The 16499-nt window shown below is 46.3% G+C and overlaps 1 protein-coding gene across 2 annotated transcripts in view; it reads left to right on the top strand.

The window, feature by feature from the left end:
• The window catches only part of PLPP4 (phospholipid phosphatase 4), a 117869-nt gene that overhangs the window by 52216 nt on the left and 49154 nt on the right, over positions 1–16499 (top strand). The window contains exons 3-5 of one of the 2 annotated variants that reach the window (XM_036080916.2): positions 708–798; positions 5497–5560; positions 7182–7306. The exons of the other annotated variant lie outside the window; for it this stretch is intronic. Of the exons in view, the coding sequence (XP_035936809.1) occupies positions 708–798; positions 5497–5560; positions 7182–7306 (280 nt within the window). The remainder of the gene's footprint in view (positions 1–707; positions 799–5496; positions 5561–7181; positions 7307–16499) is intronic. 2 annotated transcript variants of the gene reach the window in all.

Here is a 16499-nt window from a genome sequence, read left to right as displayed (position 1 = left end):
GGCCTTGCTACTCACCAGCTTTATGTCATTGGGCACGTCATTTAGTCCCCAAGCCTGGCAAAGATAGTCACCAAGTCCTCAGGAGGATTTAAAGAGACGCCGGGACCTGATGCTACCCAAACATAGTTCCTGCCTCATGGAGGGTTCTGTAATGAGTGTTGCTTGCATCTGAATCCCACCAGCTTGATTCATTAAACACTTACTGCACTTTTGTGTGCTTTGGGTCAGGGAAGGGGAGGGGAGGGAGGAAAGGAAGAGAGGTGGCAAGCAAAAAGGATTAAACTCTGCTTTGCAGAGGAAATGAAATTCAGCAAAAGAACACCAAAGAGAATGGATCGATTGACTCTAAGCAAGTCCAACGTGCTCCCATGTTGCCAGAGAGCTGGGGATGGGAGGCCAAGTGTTCTTTTACCCTTCTGCAGGGGAGGATGTGAGGGTGTTGCTGGCAAAGCTGAGTCATCATGATTATAGGTTATCTTTTCTGTTTAAAAAGCCACCACTTTAAACGTGGCTCCCAGCAATTACTTTTTTAAGTCTTCAGAGTCTCTAAGTATAGATATAAATCCTCTTTCTTTCTTTGAGGTCAGGAGTTCAGTAAGATCATTCAACTAGTGAGTCTAAATGAAACTAACTTGAACTAATTATCAGTCAGCCCTCTGATAGCAAACTGCTGTCCTCATAAGGGATTATTTGTTATTTTTTTCCAGGCAATTTCTTTCCTCACACCCCTGGCTGTTATTTGTGTGGTGAAAATTATCCGGCGAACAGACAAGACTGAAATTAAGGAAGCCTTCTTAGGTAGAGTATTCACAGTTCCTGCTCTAGGGGATGGGGCTGGACTTAATTAGATCAGTAGATTTTAAAAATCTCTGTTGCACCCAACTGATTTTTCTCTTGGTCAAATTAAGCTTGGGAGAAACAGGGAAAGGTAAACTTTCAACCCTAAGAAGAGCCAACACACAGATGGTGAGCATCTCACCTTCAGCAGCAGCCTTGTCGCTGTCCTTTGTGCTGAATGTGAATGTCCAAATACACGTCTGAGCTCTGTGCTGCTCAAGCACAGCTACAGAGTAGCTCTTAGCCGTGAGGCAAAGAGAATCTGAAACTGTCACCACTGACTGTCCAATCCCACATCTGTGGCTAATAAGCCCACATTACGGGCAATTCAGAAATCAGCCATAGACTTCTTGACTAATCACCATTGGCTAGAGGCACAAAGATCAAAAGCAGATATAAAATAAAATAGAGATTGGAAATAAACTCCATAGCTCACTCTTTGGGGGGGGAGGGGGAGGATTTTGGCAGTTAAGCAACTGTTACTGTATAAAGAGTGCCACGATCTTTGCCGTTGATGGTAACACCATTGTTACAAATTCTCCCCAAGCTAAGCCATAGCTGCATGTGACACGAGTTTGACATTTTTAAGATTAAATCCATTTTTATGATCTTCATATTAGTTAAATAACTGAGTAGATGACAGTATTAAGAGAAAGCAAAGCTAATTGGCCTGCTTCGTAACCGAAATAAACTACCCAGTAGTCAGGTTTTCAGCTTTTTGATCATCAGGAGAACTGAATTATGTTTATTTTTTGACGCCTCAATAAAAACTATCCAAACCCTCACACAAACCACTTTTGGTATTTTGTATGGACTTACCATTCATTCAGTTAGATTATCATATCTGGAAAAATGAGATTTCCCACCTCCAAGGGTATGTTTGTAAATTATTGGGCTTGGAGGAAATGGAAATGTAGCAAAATATGGTCTTCTCTTTTCTTGGTGCAGGGGTGAGGGTAAGGTCAACATCTGGGGCATGCAGAGCAGTGAAGGGGGCTTTGTGCTCTGAAGCAGGACAGGGAACATTTCTCACATAACCAGGCTTTGGTTGGGCCTTAATTGAACAGAGCAGAATCTCTCTCCAATTAGCTCATATAAATTAGGGGTTAGTTACAGGGTTGTATCAGCAATCTCACAAATATCCAAGAATAGGGGGAGAAAGGACAGAGGAGCATCGTGGGGACTGGAATTGGGAGCTGGGCCATCAGGGGTGGAGACACATTCCTCTCCGTAATGTGCCTTCCCTCTTCCCCTCACACATCCTGCCTAATCCTCCAATGTGGCCATTATTTCTGCTGCCTCCTGCCTTTGGTTTCTATGAGGCTTGGACTTGCAGTGGTGGGCACTCCTGTCCCACGCCTGTAGGACCATCAGCTCCAGTGCCCACCTCCAAGTTGCTCTGCGTCTCGTGGACCAGACTTCCCAGGCAGACCCTCTGGTTCGATTCATTTTCACACCTGGACACAAAAGTCATGAGTCTCTGGTCAGCCTGTGAGTGCCCAGCCTTGGGTCAGGTACGTACCCAGGCTGCTTATCTGTGGTTTGGGGATTTGGCAGTCACATGGTCTCAGTCCCCTTAGCTGAAGTGGCAGAAAGGTCCGGTTTTCCAAGGAGGGCATAGGTGCCCTCCCCATGTAGCTTGAGCAGCCAGGGCAGTGTTGGGCTAAATATCCCTGTGGTCCCTGAAACGTCCTGCTGGCAGCCCCCTCAGCTGACCTGGAAATCCCTTTGCCTCTCTTTTTATTCTAGTTGCTCCCCTGGCACGGAGTCCCTAGATGATATGAGTGTGGGTAAGAGCTGTCTCTCATGGTTATGGTTATAATTTACTGCCAGCTTTTGGAGTGGTGTGTTGTCGTGGCAGTAAGTTACTTCTCTAGACCTTTCCATTTTCCGCTAAATCTCCCTTGGAGTGACATTTCAAAATTGCACACCATACCCTGCCTTCTATATGTTAACAGAGAAGGTGGAGTTATTGGATGTTCTGTTTGCCTAAATAGATGAGAGCCTGCCCGGGGAGCCTCCTGTTGTACACAGCTTTTTTGTTTTTTTTTTTTTAATCACTTCTTTTAGGAAGCCTTGGAAGTAGGGGGTGAGGGACTGATCTTTAAAAACCAAGGACAGAAAACCAGGTGTAGCATTTCCAATGTTATCTGGAGTTCAGGACTTTCTCAGAGTGGTTTAGTGCTCAGGTCCCTTCTTTAGCAGACCTGAAACCCCAAGACCTCCTCTTATCTACATGTCCATAGTGGCCACCTTCGCACATCTGCTGTGGAACAAGACAGGTGAGGTTTGCCCCTATGCAGCATCCAGCTTTTGGGGGTTTCGGCTGCAGAACAGCCAGTTGGTCTAATAGAGTCCCCTGTTATGGAACTACTGCAGCGCCGAATTCTCAACAACAACCAAAGTAACAACAAAAACCCTCTAATCCTCGGGGATGCATATGAGCAGTAGAGTTCTCAGTACAGGCCACTTGCGGGCTAACTCACAGGACACGTTACTTTGAATTTCTTTATTGGACACAGTCTGGTTTGTCGTTTTGTCTATTCTCTCAAACCCGCAGTGCTGTGGGATGTTGTAAACACAGCTCTTATGAAACAGACCCACTGGGTTATTGTTAATCAACAAGCATTCCTGATTGGGGCCATTCATTTCCTGCTCAGCCAGTCTTTCATGCCTCTGATCTGGGCCCAGCCTACCCTCTGGTGTTGGTGAGAGGCCCCCACAGTGGTCCCCTAGGGGTTGTACTATTCAGAGGAAAATAGTCAGTTTGGTTTACTTCCAGAATGCTGAGATGACTTTCACCCTAAATAGCGTCACTCCAGAGCCCCATTGTTTTCTGTCTCCTTCAGACTTTTGGATCAGAGAGTGAAGTTGCCAGCTATTGGCAGTTACATCACATCCACACATTTTCTAGCTCAGCTACTTGAAACTTTTCAAAGAACTGCTCTTGGCTACAATGAAGCCAAGCCGGTGCTGAGGCTGGGGTCATGTATGGTGTTCTGGATTGGTGTAGCGGTCTGTGAAGTTCCCCAAGGGCATTGGGAGATCTGCTGGTGATGCTTGTTCCCAGAGACTGCCTCTGTGCTAAGGCCATGCTAGGACCAGGATCAGAAGGAGGCTGGCCCAGCTGGGAAAACACAGTCGTGTTCCCAGGAAAAGACCCCAGTCCTGCAGGCTGATCTCACAGCCTGTTAATTGTCTTGGTTCTGGGGAGAATACAGCAGTGAAGATAGTCCAGGGCATTTTCTCCTCCTCTCTGCAAAGGAGACCTCTCAGCGGTGCTCTGAGCTGGCAAGAGAGAAGGGAAGCCAGCATTTTAGAAGAAAGGGTCTGTGCGTGCAGAATGGGATCAGAAGAATCCTAAGATCTCTCTGAATTCCTACACAATTTATCCATCCAGCTGGCTGCTCGGTGTGTTAATGGTGGTGCTGTGCTCCGACTCCTGCTCCGTTCTGTCCACCCCCGGGGCCCATCCGTCCCCTCACCGCACTCAAATACAGCCCGCTGTGGCCCATCTCTAGCTTAGGTGATTAGTTTTCCTTTAACAAAGGTATTCATTTGAACTGGTCCTTCCCATTCTCTCTGCTTCGCATGACTTATTAAAAGCAGATCGGTTTTGTATCAATCTCTGGCCAGTGCCCTTGATGACCGTGTTGGCCATTGCGCTCTACTTTCTGCTCAGAGAACACATTTGTCTCCCTTGATGACCATGCATTGCTCTAGGCAGCTCCTTCCCGGAAATGTCCCTCCACCGCTGTTTTCTTACATAAATCTCAGCTACTATTGAACAGTTATTGGTTGCCAAAGGGAAATGGTAGCTCACGTGCTTTGCCATTCAACAAAGCGCTAGAGCGGGGCATCAATAGGTTTTTTTTGCTTATGCAAGGCATTTGACCTTCCATCACATTGACTCGCCTTTTGTGCAGTTTTGATAAACATAGGAGAGACCTGTGAGGTACCCTTTGAATGATCTGTACTTTATCCAGTAAAGTCCTTCCAAGCTGCTTAGAGAAAGTCCCCATGCTGTATATTTTTAAATAATGTATTCCAGAAGTTCCTTCTGCCTCAGGTGGCAAAAATCATGCCCCTTTGAGAAGGCAAACCTTCTCAAAACCCAGGGAGGTGTTGGGGCTGTTTACCTTCTCAGAAAGTGATTTGTTTGATAACAAAGGGACTTTGTCAACAGGTGATGGGTCAACACAGAGATAATCACCGAGTGGGAATGTCCTACTCTAAAGAAGGATTCCAAGAGCTGCTCTGATTAGAATTATGTTTGAGAACATTGCCAGAAACAAATAAAAAAGTTATGTTTCTTGCTACCAGTAAAAGAATCTCTATATGCTATAGTATTAAATCTGTTCATATCAGGCCAAAACATAATGGATGGGTTCCTTTCCAATATTAAAAATTTTAGTCAAGGAGGAGAGAGAAATTTCATGTCATAGGAGCTTGGGATTTTATGAGCTGCTCTCCAAAGTTTTGCCTTAATTATATTTTACTCTAGCCACTCAGACTTCCCTCTGTCTTTTAAACTATTGGCTCATATGTCCATGGTCATAATCGAATGGTATGATGATGTAACAGTGATGTTGATGATGCTGATGACTGTGGATTGAGAGCCAGCTGGTTATTTTTCTGTCTGTTGGTTTTGTTTTGTAGCGGTGTCCTTGGCTCTTGCTCTGAATGGCGTCTGCACAAACACTATTAAGTTAATAGTGGGAAGGTAAGTTCCAGAAAGAAACAAATGGTGGCTTAGACTCTGAAGGTCATCTGTGGATTGGCATTTGAGCTTTGGCTTATGGCATATTTCTGTTGCGCCCCTGGGGCACAGTTCCTGTTCTCAACTGCTCCAGAAGTGAGCTAGTTTCCATAGAGATGAACAGTCAAAAGACCTGAATTTGAGGCCTGACTTTGGCTGTTGGCCTTGGACAGGTTAGCTCCCCTCTCAGAAGCTCGGCATTTACTGATTATCTACCTGGTGGAGGGTGCTCGCCAGGCACCCAGCGGGCAGAAGGTGGATACAAATTGGGCAGCGCATGATGTGGGGCGGTCTCTCTCTCAACTTTCTGCGTTAAAAGTTGCTGTGGGGCCCCGTTAAAATGCTGGTTCCCAGGCCTTGTCTGCTCTGAGGTTCTGGTTCAGTAGGTGAATAACCACACTTGGAGAAACACAAGCCGAGTCGGGGGGGGGGGGAGAGAGTACACCAGAAGTTCTGATAGATTATTGATACTGATTATTGATATCTTACAGACATTGACAGATTATTACTGGGCCTAGATCCCAGAGCTGGAAAGACCAGGGTGTCAGTGTGGCCCAGTATGTGCAGAAAAGGGGCCCTGTGTTTATAGCACTAGCAAAGCCTTGCCCATGGCTGGCCTTCAGCAAATATTAGTTGAATTAATGGGAAGGGATTGTCCATCACCCCTCTGTGTGAGAATCCTCAGCGGAGGGAGGCAGAAAAACACGGGGTGAAGTGTGTCGGTGCAGGAATCCAATCACTGGGGTTTAGGCTTGCCTTTGCCACTTACTGGTTGGATGTAACCTTGGGCAGGAGTGTAATCTTTCTAAACCTTCATTTTTGCACGGGTCAGATGAGGAAAGTCCTGGGGTTGGCATAAGAATCACGTGATCCGATGCACGTGCAGTGCTTGGCACTATGTGAGGTACCCAGTAAGGGCTCCGTAAGTGCCAGTGTGCCTGCAGCTGGGGGCTCGACCTTGGGGCCAGCTTTGGCCCATGTCCCGTGAGGTCTGTCTCCCCGGACCCAGGCCAGGGAGGCCAGCCTGGATGGCCGTGCACTCTGCATCGTGGAACTGAGCTGTTGGGTCCTCTGTTTCAGTGAGGTTAGGTGAGACCTGCTATTTGAGGAGGGGCGATTGACCATCCAAATTCAAGACGTAGGGACATGAGGAGCCTGGAGTCTGGGGTTCTGGAAGCAGCCTCTGAGTGGGAGCTGTCGATGGAGGCAGGAACTACTTCTACTCCCTCCACGCCGTGCTTAGGTGCCTCCTATCAGTCCTCTCGTCCGGCCCTCATGACCTCCCCTTTGGGTGGGTATTCATGTCCCCTCTTACAGATGTGGAAGCTGAGGCTGGGGGAGGCTGTGTGACCTTCCCAAGGTTAGAAAACTAATAAATGGCAGAGTGGGAGTTCCAACTCAGAGCTTTCTGACCCGGAAACCTGAGCTTTCCCCAAGACTACCATGTTTGGAGTGGTCCCCAGGGAGCACCGGTATTGATGGCAGGAGAAGGAGCTGGGGGCAGCAGGGAATGGTGGGGGTCAGCTGGGGGTTCCTCTGTGATGGCAGCATTTTATATTGAAAATGTCCATGGTGTCTTTTGTAGACCTCGCCCCGATTTCTTTTACCGCTGCTTTCCAGATGGAGTGATGAACTCAGAAATGCACTGCACGGGGGACCCCGATCTGGTGTCCGAGGGCCGCAAAAGCTTCCCCAGCATCCATTCCTCCTGTAAGTTCGGTGGCTGGGACTCTCTTTAATTTCCAGTCGTGTTTCCTTACCACTTTCCTTGGGAGTTTCAGTGGGGAGGAAAGTACTGGGACACGAATGTTGAGCACAGTTCACTCTTCTTCCCTGTAGGCTTAGAAACAAGAATTCGACAGGAAGTAATAAACCTGCAGACGAGGCTCTAGAGTTTACAAGACATTGTACATGTTGCTTCTGTGAGCTTAGCGGAGCGTGACATGTGACACTTTACCCTTTGGCAGTATGATTCAGGAGCTTAACAGTGCAAGGGAATTTACCATGTTCCCTGGGACCTTGCTTTTCAGCTCCGTGTTCTCTCCAGTTCATTCCTTCAGTGATGGTATCGTGTTTGTGTACCAGTGTAGAGCATATATATGTACACACACACACACACACACACACACACACGCCTCAATATATAGTCTAGTTATAGATGTGCAGGCTGGGACCAGCCTCAAAGCCAAGACTAAATAATATGAATCAAGTGCAGGGTGGTGTAGTGGAGAGAACACAGGTCTTTGTAGTGACAGACCCTGGCTCTGCCAGGTCTTAGCTCTGTGACTTACCCGCCCTGGCCTCAGCACCTGCTCTGTACAGTGGGCACGATGCTGCCTCCGTTCCTGGTTGGAGTGAGGGTTAAAATAAGTGATGATGGTCGCTGACGTTTGGAACAGCTGCCATGACAGCATGTGTAGGGCATTATCTCATTTAATCCACTCAGTATATATGTGAAGTACTTAATATGGTGCTTTAAATCCACAGTACTTGTCCATATTATTGTCTGTAACCAGAGCTGAGGTTCCAGAGTATTCTGGTTTGTTCCAGCAATGTTTATTGAATGACCGAGGTGCCAGGCACGGTGCTAGGTGTTGGGGACACAGAGGTAACTAAGACACAGCTCATGTCCTGGGGACTCTCGGGGCAGTGGGACACTGTATATTTAGGTTGGTGACACTGGGATCATTGGAAAACCATAGCCACAGGCGGCCACTTGGGAGAGGCCGTTCTTGTGACCCGAAGTCCTTGATTTCTCACAGGTGTGACGTTATCAGCCGTTGGCAGGCCTGTTACCTTGATCTTTTCTGTTTTTTCTAAGTATGTAAGACATTCCCTGATAGCAGCTGGATCAAAGTCTCTGGATGCCTTTTCCTGCAGTGTTTGTTGAGTATTTTGCTCAGAGCTCTTAGAGACTGGAGCCCTCACAACAAGATATTGGGGTGCCAGGCGCTCTATGTGAATTACCGTTAACCTGTACGATGGCCTCGCCAGGTCAGGTGGTCCCCATTTTACACGTAAGGACAGTGAAGCTCAGACAGACTCCGTAACTTGTTCAAGGACACTTAGTCAACCTTCATACCAGCCTCTAACTCGATAGTGTCTGAGGGCTTACCATGATGAAACACGATGAAGTAGCCCAGGTTCATTTAAGTAAATAACTCATATTCTTGTCTGGTTTGTTGGAGACTATAAGGGGTTGAATAATGTTCCCTCAAAAGGTATGTCCGAGTCCTAGCCCACGGAACCTGTGAACGTGACCTTATTTGGAGAATCGTCTTTGCAGATGTAATTGAATTAAGGATCTCGAGATGAGATTATCCCGGATTTACAGATGTCCCCGTTAGAGAAAGACATAGGAATATTTGAGATGCAGAGACACAGGTGAGAAAGCCACGTGAAGACAGGGGTGGAGATTGGAGTGGTGCAGCCACAAGCCAAGGAACCTGGGGCCACCAGATGCTGGAAGGGGCAAGGAAGGATCCTCTCCTGGAGCCTTCAAAGGGAGCATGACCCTGCCCACACGTTGATTTCAGAATTCTGGGCTCCTGAATGCGACAGACTACATTGCCGTTGTTCTCACCAGGCTGGTGGTCATTTGTTACAGCCGCCCTGGGAAAAGGATATAGAGGCTTAGACCGAACACTTACCAGCTAGCGGAAAGCCTTTGGCTTTAGAGGCTTGGGGGAGTTGAGAGAAAATGCTTACTTGAGTGTGCTTCGTCAGAATGCCCACTGAGGTTCACGTGGCAAGGGGCCAGCCACCTCAGGAAGGTGGAGGCCCCAGGGTTCTCCGAGGCCACTCGAGGTAGGACGTCCATTTGGAATCACGTCCCCTCTGGGTGTGTTTGTGTTCTCTGAAGTGTCATTTTAAGGAGGAGTCGCAGGTGCCAGCTGGAGGAATGCCTGCTCCCCTGAGCTCCGTTTCATGGTCTGGCATTCCTGTGCTGGCACTGTTGAGAGGTCCCGGGAATAGCATGTACCGGGGGTTGGCTCCCATCTGCTCTCCAGCTCTGTCCTTGTAGGGTCCCTCAAGTTCTCTGTTGTTTAGGGCATGTTCTGTCCTCCCAAAGACTCAGTGCCGAGCTTGAAGGGGCTTCCAAAGCTCAAAGCAGAAAGAAGTGAAACCCTGCCCCCTGGCTTTCAGGTGGTTGACTGAGGCCTGCCAGCACAATTTCGTATCCAGTGTTGCATTTGACATTGGGCAGGAAATAGCTGTCGTGTGAATAACTCAGCCCAGAAGACTGCCGGTCCTAGAGAGTAGAGGCCAAGCCCCACAGAAGTGTTTCTTTGAGAAGCACACCTTCCCTGTCAGATGCATTTTCTGACAGGGCTGCCCACCAGCTGCCCTGTCAGGTGCGTGGCTGACGTCCCATCTGTGCCAGACCAGCTTTTTGACAGAGGTTATGACTATCTTTTGCTTCAGACACTGCTTAAAATGTTACGGATTTTTACTACTTGGCAGACACGGGATCCTACCCAGCCTCTAGGCTTTGATGACAGTATTTTTATCTGTTCTCTTTCTTTGTTGTGACAGGTCAGTGACTGCCTTACAAGGAGCTGCCACAGCCACTTAGAAAAACCATCAGTGCTATTCTTTGGATTCCTTATTGTGGCTAATAGGAGGTGGTTAGCATGACTCTTGGCTCTTGGAGGAGGTGCTGGACCTCAGAGGGATGAGCTTAGTGGACCCCCAGTGTGATACACACACTCCTTCTCCCTTTCTAGGTTGCACGGGAGTGAGTGCACACAGGTGTTCTGGGCCACGGGATCTCCTAAGACGAATTCCTCATGCTAGATAATCACAGCTTTGCTTCCGCTCTGTTTATAGATGATCGGTGACTGGAAGGTAGTCGATGTCCACATACCATCCTGCAGAACAGTTGATTTTCTTTGAACCTAAGAACAAACACTGGTTTCTTTTGGAGACAAAAGGTCTTGTGCTTAGTTGACCATAAGCAGTCAAACAGCACTCTGCTAAAGTGCTCACGTGGCATCCAGCCCTCAGATGGCGTGTCCCACAGCAGCCATCTTGTGGGACTTGCTCCATAAGGCAGCCCAAGCCTCCCTTGTGGGAAAAAACAGAGTCACACTTTCAAAGAGCAAGTGGTTTCCTCTTGGGAACTTGGGATTTATTTATTTTTTTTAATTTTAAATATTTATTTATCCATTTATTTTAAGAGAGAGAGAGAGAGGGCACATGCATGTGTGCTAGTGGGGAGAAGTGCAGGTGGAAAGGGAGAGAGAGAATCCACAAGCAGACTCCCTGCTGAGTATGGAGCACAACGCTGGGCTCAATCCCATGACCCTGAGATCATGATCTGAGCCGAAACCAAGAGTCGGCTGCCCAACCCACTGAGCCACCCTGGTGCCCCCGGAAACTTGGGATTTAAAGTAGAGAAAGGCAATATAGCTTTAAGGCAGGGATATTCTGAAAAGGGAATTGTCTTTCATTGCAGTCTTGGCTTTTGATTGGATATTGTTTCACATTCCAGAAAGAGGATAGCTTTCAGAGAGAAAAACAGAAAAAACCAAATTATTAATGCCAAGTCAAGCTATTAAGAAACTTCTTTCTTGTGAAAATGGCGAGAATGCATAAAGTGATATTGTTGTTCATGGATCAGCAAACAACAACCCATGGGCCAAATCTGGTGCCTGCTTGTTTTTGTAAATAAAGTTTCATTGGAACAGTGAGATGCCCATTTGTTTATGTATTGTCTGTGGAGGCTTTCACATTCTAATGGCAGAACTGTGTAGTGCCAAGGGAGACATGGTCCACAAAACTGAAAACGTGTTGCTTATGCTCCAAACAAATAGTATTGAAAAGCATTACCATGGTGGTTGGGGCTGGGGGCGGGATAAATAGGCAGAGCACAGAAGATTTTTAGGGCAGTGAAACTACTCTGTATGATACCAGAATGGTGGATACATGTCATTATATATTTGTCGAAAGCCATAGAATGCACAGCAGTAAGAGTATGTAAACTACGGGCTTTGGGAGATGATGATGTGTCAGTGTAGGTTCATCAGTTGCAACAGATGATGGGGGATGTTGATAATGAGGGAGGCTGTGCACATGTGTGGGGGCATATGAGAAGTCTCTACCTTTCTTTTTTTATTATTTTTTATTTAAAAAATTTTTATTTAAATTCAATTTAGTCAACATACAGTATATTATTAGTTTCAGGGGTAGAATGTAGGGGTTCATCAGTTGCATATAACACCCAGTACTCATTATATTAAGTGCCCTCCTAATGCCCATCACCCAATTACCCCATCCCCCCCACCCACCGCCTCTCCAGCAACCCTCAGTTTGTTTCCTATAGTTAAGAGTCTCTTATGGTTTGCTTCCCTCTCTGATTTTTATCTTATTTTATTTTTCCTTCCCTTCCACTATGTTTATCTGTTTTGTTTCTTAAATTCCACATATGAGTGAAATCGTATGGTATTTGTCTTTCTCTGACTGACTTATTTCACTTAGCTTAATACCCTCTAGTTCCATCCACATCCTTGCAAATGGCAAGGTATCATTCTTCCAGGTGGCTGAATAATATTCCATTGTGTATATATACCACATCTTTATCCATTCATCTGTCGATGGACATTTGGGCTCTTTCCACAGTTTGGCTATTGTGGACATTGCTGCTATAAACATTGGGGTGCAGGTGCCCCTTCGAATCACTATTTTTGTATCCTTTGGATAAATACCTAGTAGTGCAATTGCTGGATTGTAGGGTAGCTCTATTTTTAACTTTTTGAGGAACCTCCATACCGTTTTCCAGAGTGGCTGCACCAGCTTGCATTCCCACCAACAGTGTAAGAGGGTTCCCCTTTCTCCACATCCTCACCAACATCTGTTGTTTCCTGAGTTGTTCATTTTAGCCATTCTGGCTGGTGTGAGGTGGTATCTCATTGTGGTTTTGATTTGTATTTCCCTGATGCCGAGTGATGTTGAGCATCTTTTCATGTGTCTGTTGGCCATTTGTGTGTCTTCTTTGGAGAAATGTTTGTTCATGTCGGCTGCCCATTTCTTGACTGGATTTTTTATTTTTTGGGTGTTGAGTTTGATGAGTTCTTTATAGATTTTGGATACTAGCCCTTTATCTGGTAAGACATTTGCAAATATCTTCTCCCATTCCATAGGCTGCCTTTTAGTTTTGTTGACTGTTTCATCTGCTGTGCAAAAGCTTTTATCCTGATGAAGTCCCAATAGTTCATTTTTGCTTTTGTTTTCTTTGCCTTTGGAGACGTGTCTAGCAAGAAGTTGCTGTGGCTGAGGTCACAGAGGTTGCTGCCTGTGTTCTCCTCTAGAATTTTGATGGATTCCTGTCTCACATTTAGGTCTTTCATCCATTTTGAGTTTATTTTTGTGTATGGTGTAAAGGAATGGTCCAGTTTCATTCTTCTGCATGTGGCTGTCCAATTTTCCCAACACCATTTGTTGAAGAGACTATCTTTTTTCCATTGGATATTCTTTCCTGATTTGTCGAAGATCAGTTGACCATAGAGTTGAGGGTCCATTTCTGGGTTCTCTATTCTGTTCCACTGATCTATGTGCCTGTTTTTGTGCCATTACCATACTGTCTATCATCAAGACAGTCTTGATGATAGACAGTATGGTAATAGAGCTTGAAGTCCAGAATTGTGATGCCTCCAGCTTTGGTTTCCTTTTTCAATATTCCTTTAGCTATTCAGGGTCTTTTCTGGTTCCATACAAATTTTAGGATTGTTTGTTCCTGCCCTGTGAAAAATACTGATGGTATCTTGATAGGGATTGCATTGAACGTGTAGATTGCTTTGGGTAGCATAGACATTTTAGCAATATTTGTACCTTCTTAATTTTGCCGTGAACCAGGGGGGCCTGGGTGGCTCAGTCGTTAAGCGTCTGCCTTCGGCTCAGGTCATGATCCCAGCTGGGATCGAGCCCCGCATCGGGCTCCCTGCTTGGCGGGAAGCCTGCTTCTCCCTCTCCCACTCCCCCTGCTTGTGTTCCCTTTTGCTGTGTCTCTTTTTGTCAAATAAATAAATAAAAAATCTTTCAAAAAAAATTTTTGCTGTGAACCAAACTGCTCTGAAACATTTAAGTCTGAAAAAAAGCATTACTAAAGCAAGACCAGTGCACTTTAATTGTACACACAGATGTTTCATTTTTAAACAACTCCATTATATTTTTTAAAGGGGGCATTTATAGGATAATCAATACTTGTGGGATACACTCTTTAAGTGGCAGACAAGATTTAAAAGGTGTATCTGGCTGATGATGATTTAACAGATTCTTCTTGAGCCCTTACTGTTTTGTAGGTACGGGGTTGGTACTCTGGGAGGGTACAGGATGGTCAGACAGGGCCAAGTCCTCTTTAGGGCAAGGATGAATACCAGGTGCATTTACCACGGTGGTCTGGAACATGGGGACTAGGAATTCCAAGCAGGGGACAGGAAAAGCTTTGGGAGGAAAAGCACTTTCTCCTATCATTTCTGAGGAGAGGGAGGGTGTATGAGCTACAATGTTTTGAGATACTTAATGTTTGAAGTGTCTGCTTTCGATTCTTTAGCCGGGTGCAGAATTCTCGGTAGAAAAATCATTTTGGTGCAGGATTCTCGTTTATAGTGTGTTTGAGAGAAGCCTTGTAGCATTCCTTTCTTTGGTTTTATTTTTCTTTCTCTCTCTGGAACCTCTTAGAATCTTCTCTCCATCTCTGGCCATCTGAAGTTTCACGGTTATGTGCCTTCCTGGGATTCTTATTTAAGCTGGAAGCACTGAAGGTAATTGAGCAGAGCTCATTAATTAAGCTTCACTGAAGGATGAATGGGGAGCGAGCTGGGTTTTCACTGGTTGACTCCGAGTGTTAGCATCTGGCCTTTACTTTGAGGCTCTTCCTTTCCCCAGAGGAGACTCCCCAGGCTCTTGTGAGGTGTACCTGAGCCTGGCATTCCGGGAGCCAGGCTGAGGGGCTGGGGTTCTTACAGGTCACCTTGCAGACTGACCCTTCACCCTCAGTTCTCAGTCTGGTTGCTCAGCCCTGTTCCCTACTTGCCTGCTTTTCCTAAGTGCAGAGCCTCAAATTGTTAAATCTTCTATCTTCTTCAGGAGTCAGGGAGATGGCAGTTTCTTTCCTGGTTTGTAGGATGGGGTGGAGAGTTTAACTGCTCATAATAAGGACTCCCCACCTGTTCCTCGTTTCCATCCCCCATCTTCCTCTTGCCTCCTGCGGTACCCGGAGCCTCCAGTTCAGAGCTTTGCAGGCCCCTGGTGGTGAATAAGGGACTTCTCATCAGCACCACCATCTGCAGGCTGTAGGCTCGCCTTTCCTGGCTCTGGGAGGTTTCCTCTCTACAACCTGCCTTCATTGGCATACGTTGTGGTGTGGACTTGAGGTGCTTCTAGCTCCATTTAAGATAGAATGTACGTTCCTGTTTGCATCAGTCATGGTTCTCCAGAGAATCAGAACCAGCAGAGAGAGAGAGAGTGTAGGGGGGCAGAGGGGAGGAAGGAAGAGGGAGCAGTTATTTTAAGGAATTGGTTTGCATGGTTGTGGGGCTGGCAAGTTGGAAATGTGTAGGGTCAGCCCACAGGCTGGAAGCTCAGGTAACAGGCAGGGTTGTAGTCTTGAATTTGAAATGGGCAGAGCCAGCCAGCAGGCTGGAAAGTCAGGCAGGATTTCCATGTTGCAGTCTTGAGGTAGAATTTTATTTGGGAAACCTCAGTCTTTGCTCTTAAAGCCTTCAACTTATTGGGCAAGGCCCAGCCTCACTGGGGAGGGTGAGTGAGCTCCTTAAAGTCAACTGATTGGAAACGTTCATCACCTCGCAAAATACCTTCCCAGCAATATCTAGACTGATGTTGACAGAACAACTGGGCACCAGGGCCTATCCATGATGACACGTAAAATTAGCTGTCACACTGTTCTTTCCTCCTTCTGTCATTTTAAAATTAGAAACACCACCGAAATGCTCTAATACCTTAGTTGCAGAGATACCGCACATCAGAAGGTTCTCGATCAGCCTCAGCGTTACTCTGATGACAGAGTCCTTGAGAGTGGAGTGTGCCCACTAAAGCGTGTTTGTAGGCTGAACGCCTGGGAGTTTGCTTTTACTGAACAAATCTGAATGCATTTTATGTACGGATTGAGAAATGATCACAGGATACCATGTATGCTAACGGCCAGGTGTGACTCCATGCAGCATGAATATTCAGTATTATAAACCAGCTGGGTCTTCGAGTATTAGGCAAGCTTTTGCATAAAGAAACAGGAAAAGGAAAACAGGAAATTGTAAGATTTATTTCTTTTACATCATTGAGTTAATTGAAATTGCTATCCAGGGGTTTTGCTGGGTGGGTTTTGGTAGATGAGAAACTTGAAAAATGCCACCTTCTTTTAAAAATGCTATCAAATGGCATGGCTGCTGAGGTCACTGGTCTGGCCAGGACCAACCAGTGGTCATTTGTCGGAGCTCAGCTCAACTTGTGTGGTTTCTGTTAGAACTTAAAGGAAAGTTTCCAGTCTCACCAGCATGTCGGGGGACAGCGTCAGATCCAGCAAGAGCCCCTCATGGCTTTTCCCCTACATTTGTACCCTCCTACATCTCAGGCTTCGAAGGCAATTTCGAAGGTTCTGGGAAGCAACTGTGCTTGTTTGCCACATCTTTATCAGGCAAAGGAAGACTCCCTGGCACAGTGAAAAGCCTTTCTCTGGGGATGCCAAATGCAGGGAGGGAATGATTGCTGTCAGTAGAATCCTAGACCTCTTCGTCGGAGGGCGTTTCTTAATCTCTCTTCCGTTATCACTCCTCCTCCTTGTTTTAGACATTTCCTCCCCTAATTGCTCCATTCTACTGTGAAAGTTTAATGCCACCAATATACTGTCCATCTGTGTATGTACCGTGGCGCTTTTCTGAGGGCCACC

This window comes from Halichoerus grypus, chromosome 7 (assembly GCF_964656455.1).
Source record: "Halichoerus grypus chromosome 7, mHalGry1.hap1.1, whole genome shotgun sequence".
Taxonomy (NCBI): domain Eukaryota; kingdom Metazoa; phylum Chordata; class Mammalia; order Carnivora; family Phocidae; genus Halichoerus; species Halichoerus grypus.
The sequence above is the reverse complement of the archived record's forward strand: the minus strand, read 5'-3'. Positions and strand labels throughout refer to the sequence as shown.